Source organism: Carassius gibelio, chromosome A10 (assembly GCF_023724105.1).
Source record: "Carassius gibelio isolate Cgi1373 ecotype wild population from Czech Republic chromosome A10, carGib1.2-hapl.c, whole genome shotgun sequence".
NCBI lineage: Eukaryota > Metazoa > Chordata > Actinopteri > Cypriniformes > Cyprinidae > Carassius > Carassius gibelio.
In genome coordinates, this window is record NC_068380.1 from 10,198,181 (window position 1) to 10,224,194 (window position 26,014).

The 26,014-nt window shown below is 37.4% G+C and overlaps 1 protein-coding gene across 4 annotated transcripts in view; it reads right to left on the minus strand.

Moving 5' to 3' along the window:
* LOC128021123 (disks large homolog 2) overlaps window positions 1-26,014 on the minus strand; it is a 180,449-nt gene that overhangs the window by 61,944 nt on the left and 92,491 nt on the right. Inside the window, exon 1 of one of the 4 annotated variants that reach the window (XM_052608071.1) lies at window positions 18,466-18,559. The exons of the other annotated variants lie outside the window; for them this stretch is intronic. Coding sequence (XP_052464031.1) covers window positions 18,466-18,543 — 78 coding nt within the window. The 5' untranslated portion in view covers window positions 18,544-18,559. Of the gene's footprint in view, window positions 1-18,465; window positions 18,560-26,014 lie in introns of those variants that run through there. 4 annotated transcript variants of the gene reach the window in all.

Sequence of the window (26,014 nt, forward strand, 5' to 3'; positions counted from 1 at the left end):
ATAAATAAACAAACGAGATATACAAGAGAGATAAACATTAATTCCCCATTGGTTCTATAGTTAGACAACTGAGTCGTAGCATCCCTTGATGACGTTTTCCAAAAAAAATAAATATATATATATATATATATATATAAATCAAATTTATCAAAGGTCTAACCATGTCCAGTCAACGGTTTGAACTGAAATATGATGGAAAACCACTATTAGCCTGCACACAGCATCCCCTTAGCCATATATATCACACTGGATCCCCAGTGGTGAGAAGTGTGAAGGTGTTTTCATGTAGAGACAGGTGAAGGATGCGGAGCCACATCGTCATTTCTCTCAAGCCTCACCGTGTCTGCCATTACATTATCAATCACAGGACCAATTTCCATTTTCAGTGGTACCTTCCAACTATATTGGTACTGAAATGTACTTTAGCTGAGAAATGGGTCAAAACAAATGATAATCCTGCACTGCTATTTATGTACTGTATATTTAGACAAATCATAAAAATAAGTGTCACATGCACTGCATGACTTTAGCTGTAACACAGGAAGTACAAAATGAGAGCTCCACTTCTGCTTAACTAGATAATCCTGGAGTTAGTGCAATATAATGCAAGAGGAGATATAATGCAGATAATGCAAGAGGAGAGTACGCGCACACACACACACACACACACACACACAGACACAGAGACACAGAGGGTCTTTGGAGTGCAGCATCCAGCTGTGTTCGTGCACTCTGGGGTGTGATGCATTGGCCTGATCTAGAGCGTTTAGCTGGATCTCTCTCACTCACGAACAAACAGATTACGTTATCATCACTGCTGTAGTATTTGTGATTTGAGAGCCATGTTGTGTAGAGCTGTTCATGCGATACAAAGTTATATCAGCACACCCAGCGACCAGAACAACAAGCATGTCAGAACAGGGACTCCAGTGGTAATACATGCTTACAGAAGAGCAAAACGCACTTAGGAGAACAGCTACGGCAACATATACATCAACCATTCAACTAAATGTTAAACAGCCATCATCATTCAAAAGTAAAATAGTCTCGGTCCAGCTAGCATTTTACAGTTTTCAAGACTTTTTCAGTATTTCAGTTTATTCTAAATATACACCATTCAAAAGTTTGGGGTCTTTAAGATATCTTAATGTTTTTGACATACACAAGTATCTTACGCTCAAGGCTGCATTTATTTGAATTTTTTTTTTTTTAATTAAAGTTTCAAATTTTACTGTTTTAAATTTACTGTATTATAAAATGTAATTTATCCCTGTGGTGGAAAGCAGCCATTACTCCAGTCTTCAGTGTCACATTCTATTATGCCATAGTTTAAAAAATATTTCTTATCATTATCAATGTTGAAAACAGTTGCATGCTGCATTAATATAAAAAAAAAAAAACACTGACCCCATAAATTAATTCTATGAATTGTCCATGATTTTTTATTTGTTTTTCCATTCCCTTTTCTCACTTCTTACTTCTAGCTCTCATATTTGACTACCCATCACGCACCTGCCCCTCGCGCCCCTGGGACCGAGCCCAGAGTGCAGCAGTTACCTGGTATGGCTCGTGCCAGTTGTGAGGATGGCAGCCACACTCCGTCCACAGATCGCAGCTTCCTCCTTTGACTCGGAGTGCGCCATGGCTGGGACTCCTCCAGGAGGTCTCGGAGTGTGAAGCTGTGAGTTTGGCCCTTTGACGGGGCAGGGTGGACATGGATGGAGAGGGCGAGGGCTGGTAGTTGTATCCGTGCTGAGGTTCATGCTGCCAGCTGCGAGAGCAGGGAGCCTCGCCCCCTCCACGATCTCCCACACGGCCGTGCATGTCCACACAGCAGCTCTGCTGCTTGCTCAGGTAAGCAGTCATCCCAAATGTGCGTTCCTCTCCTCCTCTCGCCCTGTGTGTTTCACCTCCCTGTCTCTGGGTTTGCATTCAGAGGACGCAGCTGTGGTGAGCAGCACTCCTCTGGGCGGTATCTGAGCAGTGTGCTCTCAACAGTGAGAGAGCCAGTGAGAGGGCTCTGGGTGTGTGCGCGCGTCAGAGAAAGAGAGAGACTGTGTGTGAGAGAGAAGATGGCTACTTGTAGACACTAGGCATGTTTTAGTTAAGCAACAACAGAAGACAGCTTGAGAGGGAGCACAAGAGGGAATAAGAGAAGAAAGAAAGGTAGACGGGTGTTTGTGTGTGTATTTGAGAAAGCTCTTATCAATTGATGATTTAACTGGCGGTGCATCTTAACAGTATCTCTGCTCAAGGCAGAAGCAATCAAACCCTGAACAGCTGGGGACTGAGCTGCCTTAACCCCAAACCCCCCAAACAGACAGACAGATGTCTGACTGACAGATGCACATTTTCATTTGTACGACAGTGAAGTCGACAAGAACATAGAGCATCCCATTTGTCACTTCAGTCTCAGAAGGGTGCTCGCGAGCACCACCTTTGTGTCTGCAATGCAGAATTTTTAAGAGCTTGGAATGTTGTGGACCAACAGCAGAACATTCCCCAACAGTCTATGTAGCAAAGTGTGGTCAGACTTTAGTTTGGGGCCCAATTTCCAATATTAACTAACTATAAAATAACCATGACTTTTGCCTCAATAAATTCCTAATTATTAGTTAGAAAGATGGTTGTTAAGATTAGGATTGGGGTAGGATTAGGGATGTAGAATATGGTCATGCAGAATATGAGCTTTATAAGTACTAATAAACAGCCAATATGTTAATAATAGGTATGCTAATAAGCAACTAGCTAATAGTGAGAATTGGTCCCTAAACTAAAGTGTGGACTATAATTAAACTGAATAAAAAATAATTATTTATGTTATTTAATAATTATTTATGTTATTTTACTAAAGAAAGAAAGAAAATAAATATTATCATAAACTATTGAAGTTGCTGTTACTGAAGCTTATATTGTAATACCATTTAATTATTATTATTTGTAATAAAATAACACACATTTAAAATGTCTATTATTATTTATACAATATATAATATTATTATTTATAAATTATTATTTAATTAATTTAAACTATTTTTAAGCAACAACTTTAAAGGTACAACTCCATTTGAAATAATGTATAAATAATATTATTATGAATATTAATATTATTATTTAAAAAATTGCCTGTTATTTGCATTTTAAGAATTTACTAAACAAAAGTAAATTAATAAATGACATTTTGTAATCCATAATTCAGCAGCAGACACTAAACTGTGCAAGGAACAGCAGAGACATGTAGCCTGTAGCTTGTGGATCACTCAGCCTCATTAATTCAATAAGATTTCTATTTATAACCAACCTAGTCACATTTAATCAAAACAAGGGGCTTTATGCTCAACAACTGATGCTTAACTGCTTAAGTTAAACCATCCAGCTACATCAGAAATCAGTCCCAGAGTGCTGTGCTGACTGTCTGCTCAACCAGTGTACAGTAACCCCACCTACTGGCTACTAGCACACAGTGCAACACAGGAAACACACACACACGCACACACACACACACACACACACACACACACACACACACACACACACACACACACACACACACACGCGCAATTTATTTATCTTCAAATGAGCATTCCCAGTGCTTAATATTTGTTTAAGATTCAGTCTTTTAACTGTTGGGTTATTCTTTCTGATGTAGTAATCCTCCCTCACAAAGTATCTCCCATCTGGGGGTGAGTTTAGATGAAAATGAATAAAACACACTGAAGGTTGATCATGAAGGCTTTAGTCATTTGTTCAGAATGTGTGGCTGTGTGGGCATTCTAAGTGTCTAAATGGCAGTTAATCATACAGTATTTTGTATAATTAGCAATCCCTATGGAGCGTTCAATTCATCTGATCCTACAATTAAGCAGATTTCTCTCCTTGCCCATTCCAATTAAATTCTTGTAACATTTTATATCCCACCTACAGGGCTCGCAAACACCATCAATCTCTAATAATGGGATTGAATAGAACGTGAATGTATGGCAAAGGGATTATGGTAAAGGACCTCTACATGAATCATATTGCATGACCTCTAAAGCCAAGTGAATGAAATTAAGTCATTACTCATGGAAAACCTCCACTACAGCCAAATAGGAGACATCAGGCTACCAAAACAATACTTTTTTTTTTATTATTGAAAATGCAAAATAACCTATTTTGTTTATAGATGATAATTGGATTCCATTCACATGCAATATGTTGATGTCATGTGACTCCAGTGTAGCATGCAATGGTTAAAAATACTATGTAAATAGTAAACTAGTATTCCATTGCTAACATTGGCCAATTGGAGGACAGAACTATAATTAGGATATAATTATAATGCATTAATAATGTATACTTGAAGTCAGTTAGCAAGTCACTAAATCATCCAGTGAGAAAATGTCAGCCGTTTCTAATTCCCAAAAGTGTTGTGCATTTCTATCACACTTTTACCATGATGACAAACACCACTTATCACTGTCAAGGTTTGAAATGGTGACAGCCTCAGGATGTGTGTGTGTGAGTTGTATGCCATGTGTCAATGGCAAACGCTAGTCATGGACGCCAGCAAGCTGTGATTCCACATCACCGAGATAAACCCATGTATAATACTGTTTAATATGTCATAATGCTGTCAAATTAATTTTCCCACCTTTAAACAGACAGACCATCAAGTGACAGGTGGTCAACCCTGACATTCACACACGTTGCAGTGCCCACTCAATCAGCTACACTCACAAGGGTGAGAGAACATGGCACCTACATGTATGTGGATGTAATATTAACACAGAAATTGCTGAATATATAATACACACTGAAAAAAAAACAGCGCATGAACGCTTATTGTCACCTGTGAGGTTTAGACTATCATTCTAACCATCAATTCAAACCACGCCATGTTGCAGTTCTTACTGTAATAAAGATATCGGCTAAATTACAAGTATTTCCACTTTTCCATTTGCTCACCAAAGCCAACTTGCATTCTGCATTTGGCAAAAGGTTCATTTTGGACATTGTGTACTGTATGTATGAAAGCAGGAAGTTGGTGCTCTTCAAGCAGCACAATGAATGACAAAATACTTGCTTCTAATTCACACTACAGGCACTGGGAGTGTCTGGGATCAGGATTCTAATTAAAGGCTCCCTCTCTCATGCGGCTCTTAATACAAGAGAAGTACTCAGGCTACCACGTGTCTTAGTTCTCACAGGAACTGAAAGACTCTCTTCTCTCCCCCCACTCCCCCCACCCCCACCCCACCCGGCCCACACACACACACACACACACACACACACACACACACACACACACACACACACACACACACACACGATGAGACAAGAACTCCCACTCTTTAAGACTTGCAAGATTCACAAAAAAAAATATATCAAAAACCCATGTTACAGGGCAGAGTTTAAGTTGTTGATTCACCCTGTCAGTGTGTGAAAGGTCATTTATTGCTTCAGTGAAAGCCATTGTGGTCCAGAGCCCATCTTTCCTTAGAGAGAGGATGACCATATGCTGGGAAAGTTAGCTCAGCTACTGTAGGCATTAGGAATAGGCTTTTAAGAAAAATAAACACTGAAAGAGCTTTACATATTACCTCAGAACTTTTTTGTATCATCAAATAGAGCATTATGTAATTTTATTACCATAGCAGGAAGGTGTTTGTGTGTGGGGGGGGGCTTGGGGGTTGTTGCTGTAGTTCATTTTTACAACCGCAAGGTGGGGCTTGTGGTTAGAATTTGAGATTGGACGAGTTGCTACAAACTTAGTCCAGACCACAGATTGATCTTGGCACTGATTTAAAAAAAATCCATTCTCTCTATAGCTCCTGTGTGATGGATCAAACAAGCATCTCTGCTGAAAGCTGAAAGTGTCTACTTCAGATGAAAAGTGAATGATTTTACTCACTGGCAAAGTAATGTTGCAGGATGAGCACATGAAACTGTTATACAGCCGCTCTGTCTCAGAACTGAGAGTGAGGAATGATTGTACAGTCATTTGCCAACTGCAGCACACAGTCAGTTCATGCCCATTAAAGGCAATGATACTGCCACAGAGTGTGTGCATGTTTACATTGCTGCTTTAACTCAGCAATTATTGTAAAGTTTGACAGAGTCTGAGAATCATCAACTGAAGTGACAAACTTTGGTCAGTATTTAACGAATGCTAAACACTTAGAGCCCATAGGAGCTGTTCAATGTTAGAGAAGTCATAAGAGTCTTGTCTAGAAAGCTCATGCACATTGCTGAACTAATTTAAAAATTAATGCGATTTTTGTTTTTGTTAATTGAAATTAAGATTAATTAAAATAAAAGCACTACATGATAAAAACTTCAGAAAATGTTGCCTTAGAAACAAACTATAATAAATTAAAATAATTAAAACAAAAACAAAAATAGAAACAAATATGAGAAAATAATAAAAACAACAAAGCAAATGACAAAATTAACAAAAACTAAAATTTGAATCAAAATATAAAATGTATTTTTCAAAATATTAATAAAATCAACAATAGTATATCAATAATAATTGTAAAATAACACTGTGCCATTGCTGTCAGATTTATTGTTTCAATTATAATTGATTTGAAATATATTACTGATATTATTCTGGAGATTCCAAATGAGCTTGATAACAGGCAAAACGCTAAATATTTAATGAAATATTACATTTTTGCCCAAAAATTTTAATTGGAGAAAATAAATAATAATAATGTGCAACTTTTGAACAGAGCTTGTGGTGAACAGTATATGCTTTAAGAATTCATAGTCTGCCAAAATATCTGTCAGAGCTCATACTGCTGAACTGGCCTCAGATTTAACGACCACACCAGTTCACTGAATTATGGAATAAAAGGTGATGGAAGTTATAAGTGGAACTTAAACAGTGGAAAGTTAAACAGTGGAGTGATTATAATTTAATGCAAGGGGTAATGATGTTAGCTCTGCAGATACAAAAGTACTGTAGTGCCAAGACTTACTTTGGAGAAATAGCTTTTTGTTGGATTCAAGAAGAGGTTCCCTGAACCCTGCCTATGGCTACTGCGTTCAGCACCATCAGCACCAAAATAATCCCCATTAGTGTTCACTAAAAGACAGTTTCAACTCCTCTTAATGTCCTCTTATCCTTTCCATCTCATCAACTTGTACCTCAACTATACTTTATTTACAGTTTATTAACTCAAGTGTGTGCTCTGAGTTAATAAAGAGAGTTTTTTTAAGTGCATTATTAGGGTGTTACTTGATGGCACAAGTCAAAAGAACCCCTTCCCTCAGCTCAGTGCCTCCTTCAATGCAAGTCTATGGGATTTTTTTTTTTTTTTTGATTGGACTGCCTTTGGAAAACGATAATACCCCAAAACTGCAAGAATTTTAAGAGTGAGGCTTGCGTTAGCACATCTAGCCTAGCATACATAAACCTCTCAATCTACACAGCATAGCATTTCCTGAGCATTTTCTGTCTAAAATAGGGCTTCAGGCTGCACATCCAACCTTAAATTGTTTTAACACCTCTGGCGTTCTTCTAAAGACAGAAGACAGCTCTTACATTGATTAGTTTCATTAGTCTCTTTTCCACTGGAATAGGTCTCTGAGTGCTGGCAGCGTCTGTGGGTGATGTTTCAAAGGCTAATGCACGGAATGCATTTGGTCGAGAGCCAGGCCTGTGTAATCAACTTCAGAAATTATGAAACAAGTTCAATGGTTCAATAAAAAATGGAATAGTGGCTAAATCCACCAGAGAGACAGAGAATTTAAAATAGCATTATCTAACCAAAGCGAGAAGGCGGTTAAAAGGATCAATGGAGAACTGTGAACAATTATTCCTCTTAAAGGGGGGGTGAAATGCTATTTCATGCATACTGAGTTTTTTACACTGTTAAAGAGTTGGATTCCCATGCTAAACATGGACAAAGTTTCAAAAATTAAGTTGTACGTTTGAAGGAGTATTTTTGTTCCAAAAAAACCTCTTCCGGTTTGTCACAAGTTTCGGAAAGTTTTTTTCGAGTATGGCTCTGTGTGACGTTAGATGGAGCGGAATTTCCTTATATGGGTCCTAAGGGCAATTCTGCCGGAAGAGCGCGCGCTCCCGTATAGCAAGGCTGAGCAGCACAGACATTTCACTGATCAGAGCGATTCACTGATCAGAGCGAGCGCGTCGCGAAAAGTCACAAAAGAAGTGTGTTTTTGGTTGCCAGGGCAAGACAACCCTGCACAGATTACCAAAAGAGAAACAGCATTAAGGGACCAGTGGATGGAGTTTATTTTTACAGAGCATCAACGAAGTTGTGCAAGTGTTTTTGTTTGTTCCCTGCATTTCGAAGATGCTTGTTTTACAAACAAGGCCCAGTTTGACGACGGATTTGAACATAGTTTATTTCTTAAGGATAATGCAGTCGCAACGAAAAAGGGTCACGATCGTGTGTTGGAACCGCATGCGGTGAGTAAAACTGCTTCAAATATCTCTGTGTTGTGAACTTAGCACGTGAGCACATCAAGTAAACATGCGATGTTGTCATCAAACTGCACTTTCCACATGTACAGCTTAAAAAAATAAATAAATAAATAAAAAAGACGACATATAGTGGAACTTAGTCATTTTCCAAAACCGCTAAGCAAATATATACAGTTTCAGTACATACCACATAGAGACGCATTTACTGATGTAGCTCTTGTTAAATTTCAGCCTCTGGATCTGTGGCTCAGCTTCCACATGCTCTCAACTCAAAAGCCTACTGGCGCTCGTGATTCTTTAGCTCCGCCCACACGTCACGCCTCTAGGCGCTCGTGTTTTTCCGGGAAAAATCTGTACAGACTATCTTTCTCTTATAAATATAATAAAAATAAAGACTTTTTGGAGTTATGAAGGGTGCAGTACTACTCTATAGGTACTCAAGATTAACAGGATATTGAGTGAAAACGAGCATTTCACCCCCCTTTAAGTAGACTGGTTTTGAAAACCATTTAATTGCCTGGGAAACCCTGTCTAAAAGATTTGGTTATGAAATGCTGGTCTACTTGTTTTAAACTGAATAAAGAGCTGCTAACCTGACTGCAACTCCTTCGGTGTCTCTTCAGAAGTCTCTCAGTCAAATTTTGCTTCCATTTACAGATGGTGATGAGCGACGGCCATTTAATCGGCCCCAAGTCGGGAGCTTTGCTCTTCAAGGCCTCCACGCTGAGACGTTTGTGCAGCGGTCGTAAGGATTCAGTTTGAGGAGGGGCAAGAAGGTTGGGCGCGCTTCCTCGGTGGAACTTCTCCCGAAAAAGGCCATTATTTGTCAACATGTAGCTCATGGTGGATGGCAGTTCGCCCAGCAAAGCTGGACAATGCGCAGACTTCCACAAAAGCCACTGTCAAAGCATTTCGAAGGCACCCAATCAATGGACAGCTTCACAACAGGGTCACCCTAACACAGATACAATGTACATATCCACGGCACAGTGGAGTCAAACCACCAAAAAACAAACAAACAAGATTATTGACTTTTCAGTGCTTTTGGCTAATAAACAAACTAATCCATTGATTCTTTAAAAAACTGAAAGTCGGTCAAATATCAGAAGCCAAATCCAGCGGCTTTGGATGTTAGGACGTTTAGAACTCCAGGCTTAGACAGGCGTTAACGCTCAAACAAATCATTGTGCTGCTCGAGAGGACGGCATGAAGTCTGTTCATCCTTGAATGAGTATTCCCTTCCATCGGGGGATGGCGTATGTGAGTGGAATGGCTGAGATGGATCCTTTTGGCCGTGGTCTGTGCAATGGTAGGCTAGGCTAACCAAAGCTTAGTTGGACTTTTTTCAGGGTTTGGTAGGGAGAAAAAAGTTCACAGAGAGTGACACAAACTCAATAAATCAGGGGGTGATGGGGTGGCAGAGGGAGGTAGATGAGATGAGATTAGCGAGGGGCAGCACTGAGATGCAAATCACATGGGGATATAATTAAAGCCTAGGGGAACATCAGTCCACAGAGTGGCCACTGCCAGATTACAGCCAATCAATAATGGAGCCCACAAACACAAATCCATACGCAGTGATGTTTATCAGTCGCAGACACGAGCCAAACTTAAATTCACCACACTGGGAACGCCACAGCAGGCTTAAATGTGCATTACAGGATGTTGAGTGTGAAAGGAAAATTAAACGCAAAAACAGCAATTAACCATGTCCTGGGCTCCATGCTGCCAAATTAGACAAATAGGGATGATGGGAAATCCCAGAATAGACAGGCTAAATGTATAATCTCTCTGATTACAGCACAAAATGTTGCTAAATGAGGACAAGCGGCTAATCAGGTTCGCAAAGAAAATGGTCTGACAGCTTCTTGATCATTATATCAATTGCAGCCTGGTCTGAACGGGCAAAAAAGAAATGCAATGAGACATACAGCATATGATTCCATCAAGGGATGAGCCTGTGCTGTATACAAATCTACTGTAAATATTAGCATGCATATAGACAATTAATGTTTCTTCAACTTCAAGCTTTTTTATTTTTTATTAAGATTAAATGTTATAGTTTTACCCTTTAGTTAGATTTTCAATCTTAAACTAGGAAAATGTATCATAACAATTTCATTATTAGATGTTCAATAACGTGGTAGTGGAAACAAAATTTAAGCCATTTACCATGTTTTGAAATTATTTCCATTTTTCCAAAACTATAACTACAACATCAGCATCCTTTCTATTACAGAATGACACTGAACATTATAAATGTTCTGGAAATTATTACATTTAAAAATAAATAAGGAAGAAAATAAGTACAATAATTATTGGCTATTACTGGTGGACAAATAATAAATTGAGAGTGTGGAAAATGTTGTAAGGTTTATCTTCTAACAGCTTACAGAGACCAAATTCTGTAGCTGAAGCAACAGCCTTTCATATGATGGCAGATATTATTTTTCTGATACTTCTATACTTTGTTTTTTTCATGATTGTGTCAGACACTATAATGCTGTGTTTTTTTTTACGTCTATGTTATAGGTGTGAATGTGTGCTGTCTGTTAAAATTGATGTTTGTGTTGCATTAACAAGAAAGGGTTCGCTCTGAGACATGATTTGGTCAAAACTGCTCCTCTCACATTCATTGTGTGTTACTGGATTATCCAACCCCCTGTTCAGCTACAGAACAAACAGCCCTGTCTCACTGTGTCTTTCTGTCTGTCTCTCTCTCTTTCCCATGGGTTCAGTGGATAAAACTGGATAGGCAAGGATGAGGAACATGAATCGGGTTGCCCCATGACTACCATACACAAAGATCAAGAAAGAAAAGCAGACCCTTATACAAGGAATTCTAAGATATGGGCCAACACTCATCTCAAAAACCTATCCTTACCCATCTCTCTCCCTCTGCTCATGTTTATATCCACCCTGCTCTGCGTATCAACAGTATGACATTTTGTAATCCATAACTCAAACTCCCCCCATCTGTTACCTTCAGCCGAGAGCTCCATCTATTATACATAAGTTTTAACCTGCACATCTTGTAAGGCCTCCTGGAGAGATCCAGACAGAGGGAGAGAAGGCATGAAGTGATAGAAGAACAGATCAAATACAAATATTATTGTGTATAAGAGACAAGGGGTGGAAAAAAAATGAAGCGATCTGAAATAGGAGACATGATGTCTGAGCACAGACATACATCAGCTCATATAGTTCCAGTGGCTCAGTGGTAGAGAACTGTGTTTGCGTCGCAAAAGATTGTGGGTTAAATTCCCAGGAAACACACATATGTACTATAATGGTAAAAAAAAACAAAAAAAAAAAAAAAAACACCTGAATGCACTGTAAGTCGCTTTGGATAAAAGCATCTGCTAAATGCATAAATGTAATATAAATAGATGGTGTTTTTGTTGCCTGGAGATTAACTAGTGATCCATATGCATTAGGAATTTCAGGATAATTAATCAGAATACAGAACTCAGAGTGTTGTGCGATGATCAAGGTACCTGCTCAGAAAACATCTAAGGCCATCAAAAGATCTTTGAACATCATAAGAGATACTATTCTTTTGATTAAAATTGTTGTGGACAATCATCTGAGTGGGCAAAACTGATACTTCATAAATCACTTGAACAACATCATGCTAATTTTTAAAATCCAATGAAAATAAGACGACGAAGAAGAAGAATTATCTAAAAAATAAAACAAAAAACAAACATTATAAAAAAAAAAAATTAAAATAATTCTCATTCTATAAATGATTTGCTTATACAGTTCATATTTCTGAATATAAAACTGCGCAGAGAGAGTATTTTAACAATAACATTATTTAAGCTGGTATCCCAGCAGTCTGACGTTACTGTTTGACTCTTAAAGTGAGCTAAAAAGCTATAGTTACATGTGTGCTCTCATCTGGGACTGTTAAAGCCTTTATGGTCTGATCTCAGGACTAGAAACAAGGAAAGAATAAATATACAGTGCAGATTGCAGGACGATGAAATGATATGCTTACGTCTGGGTTTGTTCCAGGTAATGGTGGGCCATTTGATGACACATATAATTCTTTCCTTTAGATCTACAAAAAAGCGGAGCAACTAATGAGAATTTGTTTTGGTTTTTTAACCACTAAATACATCACTGGAACTTCACATCATTAATCTTACAAACAAACAAACAAACAGAACAAACACACAGCGGTTTAAATCATCAAATAAAAGCAACTAAAAATATTCAACTCTTTGGCAACAAAAACAGCATAAAAAAGTCAAAAGTAACCAAAGTAAAGGGAGGTACAAAAAAACTTTTTTTTTACATTTACTATGGAAATACCATAATATCACCACAGTAATTTTAAGGGTCATTACTGGTTCTGTTAAGTAAAAGTTCAACTTAAAATATTGTAGTAGTGTTGGATCTTCTAGCCTGTGTTATGGTTTCTGCCATTTGGCCTCTTCAACCATTCTCGCTGTGGGAATAGACTGTCAGTCGCTGACAGCTTGTCTGCTAGCCGACGGAGACATGCTCCGGCCTTAAGTCCAGGGGGAAATGGTTTGTGTAAGGGAAAGCCATCCTAATATTAACAGTCTTATTTCAGATTGAAGAGCGGCTGAATTTACCTGTCAGATCCATCTCACGACATGCACAGCAATTCCCCCTCCTGAATCAGAAAATGTCACACAATTGGTTCTCCTAATTAAGAGTTAAATGAAGCATTCAGCTTGACAGTGATGAATCTGAGCTGTCCAATTTAGAGCGTCATGTATTCAGTAAATTAAAATGAAAACAACATGAAATCAAAACGGACCATATTTACTCTCTTAATAAATGTCCCTGGTTTTGTTGTGCATTATTCATTAGCAAAATAAAAAGTTATTGTTTTTTCCTGCTAATGTAACTAATGGCAAGTAGGTGGGGAAAACAAATTCATAAATGAATTCATTAATTAAATTCCAATCTACATAACCATCAATCAATCTGCAATGTAAGCGTCATAACAAAGCAATGTAAATGCATTAATATGATAATATAAACAACTTATTATAGGCCAGAACCAAAATGCAACACTCAAGGTCCATCCTCTTTTTCACAATCAACCAAAACGTCCTTGAAGATATGCAGCTCTGCAACAAAGAAACTATTTGCATGAACTTGGAGGCTGCTGATGGTTAAACAACAGCTGAGGCAAACAAAGATGATATATACTCCATAATAATTCCACAACACTGCAGTATAGTGGCAGACAATAGGAATACGCATACAGTCTTATCTATTCTGAGCAATAAGACAAAGAAAAAAAGGGATGCTTTTAATGCAGTCCTTTATCATGTGGCCATTCTGTCTGCTAATGCCATTGTAATATTCTCATGATGTTCATTAAGGCAGTGCTAATTAAGTCCTTCTTATTCTGCAGCTCTAGAGAACACTTAAACAATGCATACTTATTTTAAAAAAGAGGTTGAGAGAGAGAGAGAGAGAGAGAGAGAGAGAGACAATGACACCAACAATGTGGGACTAACTAGTTTTACAGTCCTTCTCTAAAATGATCCAACATCCTGCCTTTATACTGCAACACTACAGCTCTGTTCCCAAACGTAATCAGATGCCAACCTAGACAGCACTTGTCTGTTCTAAAGGTTTACTGCAAAATGTTTTAAGATGTGTTTTGTTTTTTTAATGTGGTTTTGAAATACTATTACTGTGAAATATTATTACAGATTAAAACAATTGTTTTCCATTTGAATATATTTTAAAATGTATTACATTTACTCATACTGGACATTTTCAGTACAGGTCTTTTGGTTTGGTACGCATGTGTATCAAACAAATACAGCATGAAATATGTGAGACTGCATTGTGCTCACAGAAAGAATTAGAGCAGGACTTCATCGCCACTGAAACTATTAAAGAAAAATAACACTGCTTGTGTAATCTTTTTGTAGTGTTTACATAAATGTTTGAGGTAACAAATTACAATAAGGTTACATTAGTTAATGGTAGATAATGTATTTAAAAACATGAAGGAACCATGAACAGCACATTTATTACAGTATTTATTCATCTTTGTTAAGGTCTTTGCACACCGAGTCTGATATTTTCACATGCACATTATTGTAAAGTGTTACCATGTTTGACATCATGTCTTGTGATGAATGCAGAATAAAGTGTGATGTTAAAATGTTTTAAAATGCTTCATATCAAGACCTTGACTTCAATCCGCTTAAAAAAAAAAAAAAAGCTTTTAGACATTCCTCCTGTGGCCTTTACGTAAAATGTTCAAGTATCCAATCTTTTTTGTTTGTTTCTCCACAAAGAAACCTGCCCTTGGACTGTCTCAAATGCACTTATGCACTCATTTTCACTTATTTGTTCAGCAGCCATAAAAAGAAAGTTTCTTTCTGCATGCCTTTTTAAATACCTGAGTGACTTACTTTCTTTCGTGAAACAGAAATTTTATTCCATGAAAATCAATGCTTACCACAAATGTCAAGAAACTTTCAGCAAATACAGTAGCAAAATAATTGGTTATCTGTTCCTTACACAAAATGGCCATATGTTTATTTTTTTTAATTTTTGAACTCCTGGTCTCTTTCCACTTCAACTAGATGATGCCAACGATCATTTTAGGATAAACAATCCCTTAAAATATTTGAATAAGCGATAACTTCAGGACATTTTGTAAGTGTGGATACATTTGCAGAGCAGCTGCTGGGGTGGGAAGGTCAAAGAGAGGATAGAGACTGTCTACCTTCACCTGTTCCTCAAGTTTAATGGGTCTGAGGACAAGCGGGCACCATGACCTGAGAGCGCATGCTGTCCGGGTTTGACCCAGACACACATCTTTTATATGAAGGGCAACTGAATGCATAAGGACAGAGAGCTTCATTGCTACATAAACAAAGCCAAAAACAACCATCTTTCTGGAGTTTAAATCAAAAATATTCACAAAAAGCACTATTTTTGGGAAAGCCAATAGAGGTACAACACCAGGGTCATCTTCAAATCATTTTTAATAAATTACTTTTGCTTAAAAAAATGTCTGAAAAGGCACTTTCCACTAATCAAATAATGAAAAAAGATTGATCTCAATTTGATTGTATTGCTTCAGTGGTTCCTATGTAATAGTAGGTGTGCTTTGATGCAACGAATAAGTATGAAACGCTCCCCAAATCCAAGCTGAGTGTATTGAACTGTGGCAGAAGTCATTGGATCTTTGAAGATGTGGGAAAAAAAGAGAAGAGAACGTGTACTGGGATGTTCTAACAATATAAAAGGAATATTTATATAGCAGGTGCATATTTCCTTACAGGAACTTGCAGGAACAACCTAGGGTTGTAATGATTTCTCATTGTAAGGACTGGGCCTTAAACATTTATGAATCTATTTACAAGCCCTGAGTTTTATCCATAACACCCTCTCGTAGCACACCAATAGCAAAACCATGAATAATCATTACACCAGAAAACTTGTTAAAAAGCTTGATTTTCAAAAAATATTGGATTTCTTTGAAAGCTTTAAAGCTACAGCAGTGTGCAAGACCTTTTCTGTGTATTTTCTGTGTTTACCAACCATTCAGGTGTGAGAGAGGTGCTTATTTATGGATCCATAAATCAAAAGAAAAATACACCAGAAAATCAAGCACGAAAGCTAAAACCATGCACTTCAACCAAATAAATCTCCATAATTCATAGGCCATCTCCTTCTCCGATACCTTTCCCTTAGCGTTGAACACAAAGCCACCCTTAAAAGCCAAATTACTTTCAATGAATTTCAATTATTACCAAACTGCTGCTGTAGTTGATAGATCTTCCCTTATAGACAAATATCATAAAAGCTCACACAGAACAGGCCAAAATACAGCAGCGCCAAGAAAAGCCACACCAAGGTTCCTCTGCAGATAGATAAAACAAATTTCAAAGTAACTCCAGCGATGTTCCAGAAGCCTCTGCTGGAGAGACTGAAACTGAATTTATGAACCTATAAGAACATGTCACGGTCAATCATTTTCATGACAATTTAGCACTCTTCCTCCAAAACTGATTTGTGCCACATTAAAGCATATTTCAGAACCATTAACTGATCCAGATGGTGATCTGATCCAGATGATCCAGATGGTTTTTAGGTAATTTCTTGGTGTCCTTAAGTGGCCTACGGTCATCTGCATTCACCCACGTTCTGCTCTTCTGGACATAAAGTTCCAGACTGGGAGATTCATTTAGTGTGCTTAAATAATTTTTTTTCATCTTCCTCCTCACCTCAGAGGCTTGACCATATGAAAACGTATGTGTTTAAATGTGTGAACATTAAAAAGAGATTGAAGATTGTTTTACCCAAACACTAAAGTTATGGGTTGCTAGGCAGCAGTATGCTGGATGCTCACTTGAAAAGCAAAGCCTGTAGCAAAAACACAGAACTAAAGGGGGTGAATATCACAAAATAAAACCTATTTTATTTTCCTGATAATACAGCATTAAACAAACTTACGGATTCTCTTAATATAATGAGGAAAAATATATATTATTTAAAAAATATATCTACAGCATTTGCATACAGCATCTGATATCTTCCATTTATGCACATTTTAATTACTGTATTACAATAATTGAGAATATGATGAACATCACTGAGAATGAGGACTGAAAAAATACTGTACTAAAAATACAAATGTAAAAAATGGTATTACATTAATAACATTAATTGTCATAAAAATAGTGTAACAATGCAAACACTTAAAAAAGCTTTATTTTCTTGAGTTCTCATTTTCTTGCATTCATAAGTTCAAAAGCTTTGGGTCAGTTTATTTATTTATTTTTAAGAAAGAGACCTCCATAATGTTATAACAGATTTCTAATAAATAAATTTACATACATTATTTTTCTTTGGACATTTTGACATTTTATTATTATCAATGTTTTCCAACATTGATAATAATAAAAAATGTTTCTTGAGCACTACATCAGCAATGATTTCTGAAAGATCATGTCACTGTAGTAATTTAGCTTTGACATCACAAAAATAAATTACATTTTAGACAACTGTTTTTCTTTCAATTTGTAATAGTATTTCACAATATTACTGTTTTACTGTATATTTTTATGAAATATGTTCAGCCTTGGTGAGCATAAATGATTTTCAAAAGCATAAAAAGAAATTCTTACTGACCTCAAACTTTTGAACAATACTGAATTTATTTTTCTTTCCATTTTAGGATGCAACATGGCATTGATATATTCTGGACATACTTTGTGAGATTCCCCCAGTAAAAATTTCAAACACTGAGCACTTGCACATCAGGGAGGTAAGAGAATAAAACCTGTTGCATTCAAATCCTAAACTAGTTTAAGCACAGACACTTCCTTCCCTACAAAGTGTAACAGTGCTGAGGACCCTTGCAGATGATAGGAACTGTGATCTTCAGCAAGGGCACCAAAGGTTTATATAATATAAATCATAGTAAGAGACAAATCAGAATTGAAGTGAGCTGGTCAGAAACAAGACTAGTTAAAATTCAAGAAGGCAGGCTATAGGACAAATCAGATATTGTGCTGAACATCTCAAGACTATGAGAGTTGACAGAGGAAGAGAAAGAGTGAGAATAAGAGAGGGAGACAGACTGCTTAACTCCACAGATGGTACAGCATGGTAAACACAAGGATAACAGGAAGACAGCAGGTTAAGAGGATTTTATGCCGTTTAATGAGAATCATACAGATCATTATTAATGCTTTGTAAAGCAAGCTGGGATTCAGACAATGGGATAAAACGTTTTTTATGTTACTCCCACTATATGATGTTGAAAAAACGGGAAGTACTCAATCTTGCACTCCAGAAACTTCTTTACGATTATCACGACTGCTTTTTAGCGTTAACAAATTTTAATGAAAACACACACAGGAACCAATGCACTAATACATTTCCTTCCTCATTTCCATTTCCAATTCACCTTTTGCTAATCAATTCAGATTAGAAAGCACTACAAACAAGGTCATATTCTTTTAAATGAACTCTTCACGGAGTAAATTGAAATCTCCCACACCTACCTTCTGCATTTGAGCCTTCCTAGCATTCTGAAGCAGCCTGCGACCAAGCTTCTTGGCGTACCAAATGGAGGCAAACATAGTGTAGCTGAGTGGAATCTCTCCGTATGAATTATGAGTAAACACTGTGAAGGAGTCACCAGTCCCAGCGTCAAAGAGAGAGAGAGAGAGAGAGAGAGAGAGAGAGAGAGAGAGAGAGAGAGAGAAAGAGAGATGCTGTTCACACTCTACACACATACACACACAGACAACCTCAGTCTAGCGGCACTCAGTCTAGAGCAGGTGAGAGAGAAAGAGGGAGGGCAAAAAGAGACACATAATGCTTGGAGAAGTCACAAATCTCACACGCACTCACTCTCTCTTTAAAGTCTCACTGTTTTCTCCTTTCTCTTGTCTGCAGATTTATTTTCATATTGCCAACAGACTGGTGAGTCTTCTCTTTTGTGGTATTGTATGGGGCTCTGTTTCTCTGTCTGTGCTAACAGAGTGGGATACCCCAGGCCAATGTAGTTGCGCTTTCGTGAGGGGTAGTACATGAGTCTATCTAGCCCCGGTTCAGGGTCTCCTCTGCCTGTGTGAGAGATGAATGCGGTTCCTCAAGCTAGTGGGATAAATCATCTAACGCTCCTGAGGTTCCTCTGGGACTAAAACACAATCTGTCTGTGCCATCAGTGAGGGTAAACATGCATCCCTCACACCTCTGAAATGCTTTGGATCATTGTCAAATTCACGCCTACGTGAGACCACTACGGTCGCTGAACAGAATGCTGGATTCTACCTGTAATTGTATAATTTAATGCCAAAACAAGCTAATTTAAATTGTGTTGGAAAGAGAGAAGGGGCTTTTTTTTAAAGGGATATACTGTACAGTAGTTCAAACAAAAATGTACTCATCGCACAACCAAGAGTACTTGCTTCTGTGGAACATAAAAGATGATATTTTAGAGGAATATTAGAGGCTCCAATGCTGTGTGGTTCCTAAAATTCTTCATAATATCTTTTTGGTTCTGCAGAAGAAAGTAAGTCAAAGAGGTTGGGGATGACATGATCTTAAGTAAGTGATTACAGAATTGCAATTTTTGAGTGGACAACTGGAGTTTCATATGAGGACTCAACAATTTCTCAAACTGCGTGGAAAGAAACCAAAGTCTATGATCAGAAGTCAGAAACCTCAATATGATCTCAAACATTTTTCAGAAAGTTCTGCAAGGACCAAAAACTCTGAGCTTTGCTTTGCACATTCACTCTATAGCTCTATACTCTTTGCAAGCTACCAATTATCTCAATCTCAACAAACTCGGGATTGTAAAATACCCCAATGATACTCAATTTAAGCATAACTGTTGACCCCATTAAAAACAACATGAAATGCATACACTAACCATTTACTTCTATGACACGATTCCGATTTTTCAAAGAGAAAAATTTGCTTTGGTAACGGGTAATTGGTTTTACACCTTAAAGATGTAACAAAAATGTGTGCACCATTTAATTCCTCAATAAAACCAGGAATGTGTATTATGAAAGTAAATATGGTTCATTTTGATTTTATATGGACTTGAAATCTACTGAGCAACAAGCAACTTATTTTTTGAGGTCATTAAAAAAAATGAATTTTTTTTAAGCAAGGATCTATTAAACGGATCAAAAGTGACAGCAAAGACATTTGTAATGTTACAAAAGAAACGGCACAACTGTTTTCAACATCGATAATAATAAGAAATGTTTCCTGAGCACCAAATAAGCATGATTTCTAAAAGATCATGTGACACTAAAAACTGGAGTAATGATTGCAGAAAGCAAAAGAGATTTCTTTCAAAAATGACTTTAGTGCATGTTTTAATGGATACTCTTGCTATCATATTGTACAATATTGATTGTAGTGTTTTTAATTAAAACGTGGCACTTCTAAATCATTGAACGAAGCCAATAATTCATTGGAAATGAAAAATGTTCCTTGTCTGTTGTGATTAACTGTTATTTGGTAATGTTTTTGTACTGCTTATTTATAAAAAGACTGATCTAAATTTTTCAAGAGCCATCATTTTTAACACTCAGTTGACACAGAGATCAATGGTCAGCCCTCTTATAAGACACTCATTTCTCACACTGATCTGCAAAGTGGGTGTGTGTGAGCCAGTATTACAGCAGGAGGAGAGATTTCATTATTCTTCCTTCCGCTCCCCATCACACCCCAGCATGCGTTTTCACACACTCCAAATGAGCTTCATTTTAACATTACCGAACGTCTTCGCTGACAACGTCACACATTCAACCACTCCCAGAGCTATTCACGGTCCTGGACGCACTGATAAGGGCGATCCAGAGCCTACAAATAGAGATCAGCTCATCCATTGGTGAGAGCAGTTCATCTAAATCCCTAAATCGAACCTTTCTCAGGCTAACTGTACATTACAATAGTAAATGTTCATTCAACCACATCAGAACGGGAATACTGAGATTTGAGCAGACATAGTGAGGCCATTCAGCCAGCAAGGATATGGAAATATTGGCACAAGGGTGGTGTGGGATAAATAATGAGGCAGGGATGTGATTCACCCCATGTGGGGACGAATGGAGGCGCTACAGAGTTACAGAAGCCTTGAGTCATGATGTTACTCACTGATGTTCTTTTGACAACATGGAGCTGCAGAGAAACGCTAGATACAAAACACAACAACTGAGTGACAAAAAGCCACAGGCATCGAAAAAAAAAAAGTTCTAATGAACTATAATAAGGTGCGCAATAGAACAGGTTATTGAACAGGAAAAAAATAGGCTATTCCGGGCTGGACACAATTTTACTAGTACATTTTCTTTTTCATGTTTTTAAGATAATGGTTAACATAGCCACATGTATAGCTCCAGGTCCATTTTCTAGTTCTAATTCAGTATTTGATATATATTTACACAAAGTACAATCTATGAAATTGTGAAAATAGCTTTTCAAATAAGGAGATGAGTCAAGCGGGTTTATTACAGATCTAGGCAGGATTCAACCCCATATCCTCGGTATAACCAGAAAGGATGAGGGATACTGAATCTAATCAACCTGTGGGTTTCTATAGCTAGAGAATAAACAGTGGAGTCTAAGCAGGAAATATTACAAGAGAATAGATTTAATTTGAAGCAATAAATCTCTGCTGCAGTGAATCAATAAATAGCTATGTTGTTAAATGAGTACACCTTGCTTGTTGCATAACTAGTGCACTTCATCTTGAATACACATTTTAAATGCTACATATTATAATGACTGTTACACAATTCCAGCACTGGGCTGAATAAAGTGATGTTTATTCTGAAATCAGTTTACGCCTGAGCAGATTCTTGTTAAAAAAAACTCTGGTCTACATGTGTCATATTCACAAGAAGCAATCACACTTAACAGTCCAGAAACTTAACTTTCTTAATAAAAAAACTGCTATGAACTGTTGGTAAATATAATACATCAGCTAAAAACAGCTATTTGGTAATTGTTTTAGACCAGAGGTTTGCAGAAATTTTGAAGACACTAACCCCAAAATATGATCATTGCCTGGAAAAGGACCACATACCTAAAATATAAGCATCTATATACTTTAATATAAGAAGAACTACCATTTTGACCCGAATATAAGACAATGTTTGTTTTGTCTTGGAAATACATCTGAAAAAACACAGTCGTCTTATATTCAGGGTCTAGACTTTGACATGTCAATAATACACCCACGACAATAGGTGGCGCTAAAACGCATAAAACAAGTGTGTGCCAGGAAATAATTAATGTAATGTGTGTTGTAAAGATCGAATGAAAACAAAAGAAAAAGAAAATTCTTACAGCGGCATTAGTCATGACTGTCATTAGCCTGATGGGACCAAACTTTCTCTGTAAGTGATTTTAAAACTGAAGACAGTACCCAGATTTACTACAATAAGAATTCACTTCTACGTTTAATAACATTTTGGTAGGCTAGTATGAGATGGATGGACTAAATGTTATATAATTCAAATGTGCTACCTGTTATTTTTATGGTACATCAAAAAGTGTATATTTTTAAATGTGATTATTATTGGTTAATTTTACCAGTATTTACCATACTTTCAAAACAAAAATGAAAATAGAAACAACATGCAATATGAAAAGATACAAATCAAACTCTGTGTGAAATTGTGCTTGGAAATTGTATGATACAGTTAAATCTAGATTTGCTCTAGGCAAATCATTCTTATTTATCAAAAGACAAGTCTGATACACAAATTATAGTTCACTGGAAAATATGCTTGCCTTATCAGAGCTCCTTCATTATCAGGTTTGGCTTTGATTATCCTGCGGCGCATCTGTAATAGATGGGCTACAGTGGTGCGTTTTTCAGACTGCATACATTCCAGCGCAGCTATTGATTTTTGCACGGCGGGGAACTCTGTGTGCGCAGGGAAATTTCCTCGTACTGCCTGCTCATGTCTAGGAAATGAATGAACCTGGGGGTGTGGGGGTGCATTGCATTCTCTAAATAATAGGTCTATCCCAGAAAGGATGTGCGTAAGAAACCCACAGTACAGCATTGTTGATTATCTCAGTGAGTCACAGGTCCCTACGCTCCATCATGAACACGGAGACCATAAGAAGCAGCAGACTGAGGGGTCATTCAGTCTGATGCTGTTCATTAAAGAAGGCTTTTTGGAGTAAGTAAAATCGAGGGGTGGCTTTGAGACCACCTGAAGCCCTGGAATCTAGACAAGTCAAGTCAAGCTTTACTGTCATTGCGCTGCATGTGTGGACATAAAGTGGTGCACTCACAAGTAAACATTTGTTAAGTCCTTATTAAGTTCTTGTAATATTAACTTTTTATAAGAAAGTGTCTGGTGCAATTAGAGAGAAAAGAGTGTGTTTCTACAGGTGGTTTGTCTAGCCCACTCACCTGCCCAGTATACTCCCCACTCACACTCAGAATTGCACAATGTTTTTGAGGATTTCAATGGTTTACATGTGGTTTGTTCTTCTAACACTGTTGTACAATGCACACACATTTTAATCTTATCGTTACAACCTGTCGAGTACAACAGCAATAACTGTGGGATTGCTTAAGTTAGAAAGTAATGGAATTACTTAAGAAAGGGTTGTACGAGGGCCAAGTGTGAATGTGGGCGACTGCTGAAAGGACCGTTCTGATCAGCATAGTAAACACATATGCATAATCCAGAATCCCTTGCCCATCAATTCTACTTCAACCTGAAAATAAATTCTAAGCACTTTTCATACCCTTAACAAACACAATCCAACTAAACACACATTAAGATTCAAAGCATGCACCTAGAAAATAGTTTTCCCACATCTGAAAGGGTAAAATAATTTCTCGCTCAGATTTCCTTACTTATGGCCGAAATACTAAAATCAATCACATATCATCTGAAGGTGAAAGTCAAACACTTGACCTCTGCACAACACAGCATCAGGTGTGTTTCCACCCCAATGGCAAAAGTTGTGAAACATGTAAGAGGGTCTTAATTCTGCTTCACTCTGCAAATGTTAACAGGAAGCATGATGCTAAAAGACTTAAATGACATGTTTCTCTTTAAATTGTCTTTGAGCCATCAGAAATGCAAGAGGAAAAGGTACACTTTTATTCAGTGCATGCTGAAATCTCAACATCAAATTAGACACAATTTTGCAGATGGCAGTTCCATCAAGGTTTTGTAAAGGAGCATGGGATGAGGGCTCGGACTCTGCCCCTTTCAGGAAATCTCCCACTGCCTGCCATATGCATTTACCCTCTAATAGCAAATCAATTTCTCTGGAGGCCTTACTGTGTAATGGATTCTGCCTGAAATGCAACCTCCAGTGCCCTCCCTTCCATTTTTCGCTGTCTTCTCCTTCCGACTGCCTCTTTCTTGGTTTCCAGCTTGTGGTGGGTAATTTGGGGTGTTAATTGCGGCATGTTATAGTGTCCTGTCAGTTTGGAAATGAAGCACTGGGAAGCCACTTTAAGATGCCAACACATATAGGCACAGGGTGCTCTCCATGGTGCTGCAATGCTATTGTGTACCTTACACAAATGATGTCTCAATGAGACCCGATAGCGCACATTCTCTCTTTCTCTGCCAGTGACTGAGCTGCTTTAATGTGCACTAAAACGGAGTTATATCACCACTGCACCAGCAATTACATGAACCACAAGGAAAACTTGTGTGCTCTGTATAAACTACCAATGTCTTGCTGTTAAATGCAGCTAGGAAATAGTTTAAAGTGCACTGTATGCTTTTCAGGGAATACAATTCTCTCTGTAGCAAAGCTGAGGTGTGCACTGATGGATCTAAACTTCAGTTTCCAGGTGCATTCTGGGAGATTAAAGGGGGTTGGTATTTAAGACAGTCTGACACAAATCAGGAAGTGTAACAGCAGAGTGGTGCACAGCAGCAGGGAATGAAGTAGATAAGAGCTCTCAAGTCAGATAAATACAGAAGGTTGACAGAAAGTGATTAGGACCTACAGTCTACTTTTCTTTCTTTTTTTTCACCCAAACTGTGGAATGTGTTCAGGACAAAATTAAAATGATGAAAAGGGGCTTTGTTTACACAGCAGGAGAATACAGCTGCATGTATGATTTCATTCACATAGTTTGGTAAAACAATTTAAATAAAAAAATAGAATGTTAATTTTTATAACCTTAAATTTATGTATATAAAATATATGATTTTTTTAAGGAATCAAACTTGAATGTCTGTCTGCATTGTATCACATGTCTAGTTCTATAATTATACCATACATATCACACACACACACACACACACACACACACACAAACACACACAAACCTGTCAGAAGTTTGAAAAAAAAATTAATGATAAATATTTTTTGAAAGTCTCTTGGATGTATTCTAAGGAACTTGTGTTAATGATGTGAGTGAAAGCGGGTACAACTGCAGGAGAAATGGCATGAAGGAGATGAGATGGAATAGGATCAAGCGGACAAGTAGTGGGATGATTAGAAAGGATGAGTTTGGAGACTTCTGCCTCAGAGAGTGAAGAGAAGGATATGAATGAGTGTATGTTTGCTGGTAAGATGTGCTTGATAGATTGTGGTGTGGAAAATTGTGTACTGATGTTTTTAGTTTTATTAAAGAAAAACGTGGAAAAGTTCAGCTATTAGAGTTGATGCAGGAGGGGGAGGAGAAGGACAAAAGAAGGAAGGAAAATGTTTTAGAGAGCATGTGTGAGTTAGAAGAATTGTTAATTCTGTTATGGTAGAATGTCCTTTTAGAAGTGGAGACATCAGCAGAGAAGTAAGAGAGGAGTGATGGATAAACACTAAGGTCAGTAGTACTTTTATTATTAGAAAATACGGGATTAGTTTCCACTGTTATACTGATGATACTCAACTATATATCTCAACAAGACCAGATGAAACTTCTAAATTATCCAAGCTAACAGAGTGTGTTGAAAATGTAAAAGACTGGATGACCAATAATTTTCTCCTTTTAAATTCAGATAAGACAGAGATATTACTTACTGGACCAAAAACAGTACACATAATCTATTGGATTACAATTTTCACCTAGGCAGCTGTACATTTAAT